This window comes from Acanthisitta chloris, unplaced genomic scaffold (assembly GCF_000695815.1).
Source record: "Acanthisitta chloris isolate BGI_N310 unplaced genomic scaffold, ASM69581v1 scaffold32923, whole genome shotgun sequence".
In the NCBI taxonomy this organism is placed as follows: Eukaryota; Metazoa; Chordata; class Aves; order Passeriformes; family Acanthisittidae; genus Acanthisitta; species Acanthisitta chloris.
In genome coordinates this window covers 111,594-114,642 of record NW_008664994.1, presented here as the reverse complement: position 1 = coordinate 114,642, position 3,049 = coordinate 111,594, and the positions used below count along the sequence as shown (strand labels likewise).

Below are 3,049 nucleotides of genomic sequence, written 5' to 3'. Positions count from 1 at the left end.
GTCAGGGCTTGGAGTAGGTAGTAAAAACAGCAAAGTGATTACTTGAGAACCGTTTGTGTGTTTTACTGAGAATACTTTATTTGCTGGTATAAGTTGCTAAAAATGCACAGAGCAAGTACCAATAGAAAATTTACTGTTTTTGTGTCCCCATGTGCTATATAAAATGAATGTTACACAGCATCTGTTGGAAAAGTGGCGTCGTGGACATCTCTCACCTCGTGTCCCATTATAAATAAAAATAAATCTTCTCAAGAGTATAAAATCTGGGTCTATCATATCAGAATCTGAAATTTTTTGGCAGAGATGCACGTCACTAGAATCTAACCTCTTCTCTGAGTGTTCTCCTCCGTGCCTACGGGAGGGCATCAGCGTACCTTAACGTTACCAGATCCAGTGTGTCCGAGAACACTTTCCGTAGCCAGAACGACCTGCTCAGCATCCTTGCTAGTCAGTGGCTGATAGGCATAGGTTTAATACAAATGGCTAGCTTTGAAAACATAAAAAGGCAAATGTTAAAACTGTTTTAAATTGTACAGCAGAAAAATAAAGTTAAAAAGTTCTGTTTTCACTCAATGTTGTTTTCAGAAAACATTGTAGAACAGTGTTTATTTCGACAGCTGTCTTAACAATTTAAAACTTCTCCTTATCCAGAAAAGAAAAATCTGCATTAGGACAGTCAAGAACAGGGATACAAATGATTTTTTAGGTCAGCCCTTCTGAGGTGAGTGGATTGGCCAACCTTCCTGGGTGTCATCACGGAGCTCCTCTTCTCCATCACTACAAAAAGGGATTGACCTCAATCATTTGGTTAAAAATCAAACCGTATCACATCAAAAATGTGGTTTCATACAAGCTATCACAGTATATAGGCCTCTAGCTCTAAACAATAGAGTTCCAAGTTTGTAAAATGTCTTCACCAGACTTCAGAACATGGGCATGCCAAATCCCTGGAAAAGGGAGGTAAAAGAGAGCAGTTAAGGGGCTGTGAGACTCACCGGCAGGAGCCTCAGACACAGAGTGCAGGGACAAGACAAGCCTTACTGAGTCATCCTCGATGATGGCTGCGGAGTCGAAGAAGTCTGGCCTCAGCTCCGCGCGCTCGCGCCGGTTCCGCGACGGCGGCTGCAAGGAGGAGAGTGTCAGCAGGGCCTGGGAGAGGGGCTGGCACACAGGGCACCTGCCAGCACCACCAGCTCTGCCCAGAGGGCCGGGAGAGCACACCCTAAATTCATCCTCTGGTTGAGGAAGGGTGTAAACGCTGATGGAGTCTCAATTCGCAGTGTGCTCGAAGCTAAGGACTTGCCCAAGGCTCTGGCTGACTGAAGGATGCTCCCTTACTGGCACTGTAGGGCAGACTGCACAAAACCTGTCCTTATGCTTTTAATTCTATGGTGAAACTTCAGCTCTGGCACCACCAAAAATGGATTTACAACTAGAAATAGTTCCTGAAGACACTGTAGTATTTCTGAGGACTGACCCTTTGTGCTGTCCTGCCCCAAGAGTACGAGAGGCAGTGTGACCTTCTCTGGCTTGGTCAGTTCCTTCCCTGCCTTGCCGTGGATGGTACTAACTCATGAATGCTGGCACTGACCTCAGGGCTCAGCAGCTCCAACGGAATTAGCACCAGAATTTGCCTTCCAAGACATTAGAGCCCAGTCCTAATGTAACCTGGGCCTTGTTTGGATATAACAGGAGGAACAGGAAGGCATAAAAACAGTCAAGTGTGTAATGCAAACTGCTCCCTCTTCCCCTTTGACAAGGACATTTACTCTGAGGGCGAGGATGGTGGTGCCGGAAGTGCTGCTAAGGAGCTCCCACCTGGAGTCAGTGCAGCACATGAAAGGCCCTGAGGTTGCCAGTGATAGAAGGACCTTTGGGAGCAACTGAGTGCAAGGACCTCACACCCTGCCCATACTGACTGCTCCTCCTGCTGTGCCAGCACCACTGTGTGTGGCTGTAAACTCACCAGCCCTTGACTCAGGGTCCTCTGTCCACCCACCTCTCCCAGCTCAAACCATGATGCTGGGACAGGGAATGCCTTTGGCTGCTGCTGCTTCCAGACTCTCTCCTGGCTCAGTTAACCACCTCACCAGACAGTGTTACTGGTGTTAGAGGCCTTTGGTACTTCTGAGCCTGAGTTCACATCAGCACAGGCTGCTCTGACACCCCCGAGGGGCTGGAGTCAGGCCCCAACACTTGCAGGATGCCAAGCCCCAGGGCTGTGAAGGCACCTGCCCCTGCCTGAGCACAGACTGAGAGGAGCAGCACCAAACACTCCTTGTGTGCTTGTGACCCAAACCCACTGGGCCCAGCCTGCAGCTGGACGTTCTAGGGAGCCTTCAGATCATTTCTGTGCTTCAACAGTCAAACAACAGTGAATCAGGCTCAAAATTCTGGAAATAATTGTTCATGCTTCTAAAATTCCTTTTAAATTATCTTTAGCCATTTTCAATATATAAAAATAGCAAGATTAGTAATATTTACTGACCAGATCAATGACCATTGTGTCCTCGAACTCCTCATTCATATCCTCTAGCTGACCTCGTGAGGACATCATTACATCTTCGAAGATGGGCTCAGCGTCATCTTCCATTAGACCTCGTCTGGACAAATAAAGAGCAAGTCACTTCCAGGTAGGAAAATTCCCTAGACGTGATCTTTGCCATTACAAAAATGCTCAAACCCTGTCTAATGCCTTCACACAGAGCCTCAGAGTGAGAGCAAAGCCAGCAGGCTCTGCAGTACCAGCAGGAAGAAAATCACACCCAGGAGCCACCCGAGCCCTGCCAGGGGCTGAGGCAGCAAGTCCTGTGTGAGAGCACTGCAAACAGCCATCAGATCTGTCCCCAGCAAGAAAAGGGCAACAACCTCTAGCTGTTTGCTTGCCTTTTCCAGAAAGGAGTGGCACTGTTTGCCAGGCTTACTGGCAAATCCCTGGGAATCCACCAATGAGTCCCAGCCCAGTTTCTACCACTGTCAGGACTCGCCCTTGCCACAGCCTCCACACTGAAGGACTCTGGGATCAGCACCAGAGCATGTGGCACTTCAG

At 48.3% G+C, this 3,049-nt stretch overlaps 1 protein-coding gene across 2 annotated transcripts in view; it reads right to left on the bottom strand.

Moving 5' to 3' along the window:
• Positions 1-232: 232 nt before the first annotated feature.
• The window catches only part of STAG1 (stromal antigen 1), an 83,378-nt gene continuing 80,561 nt past the window's right edge, over positions 233-3,049 (bottom strand). For both annotated transcript variants that reach the window (XM_009071560.1, XM_009071561.1), the window contains 3 exons: positions 2,489-2,603; positions 1,042-1,122; positions 233-947 (listed from right to left, as the gene is read on the bottom strand). In XM_009071560.1, the coding sequence (XP_009069808.1) occupies positions 924-947; positions 1,042-1,122; positions 2,489-2,603 (220 nt within the window). In that variant the 3' untranslated portion in view covers positions 233-923. The remainder of the gene's footprint in view (positions 948-1,041; positions 1,123-2,488; positions 2,604-3,049) is intronic.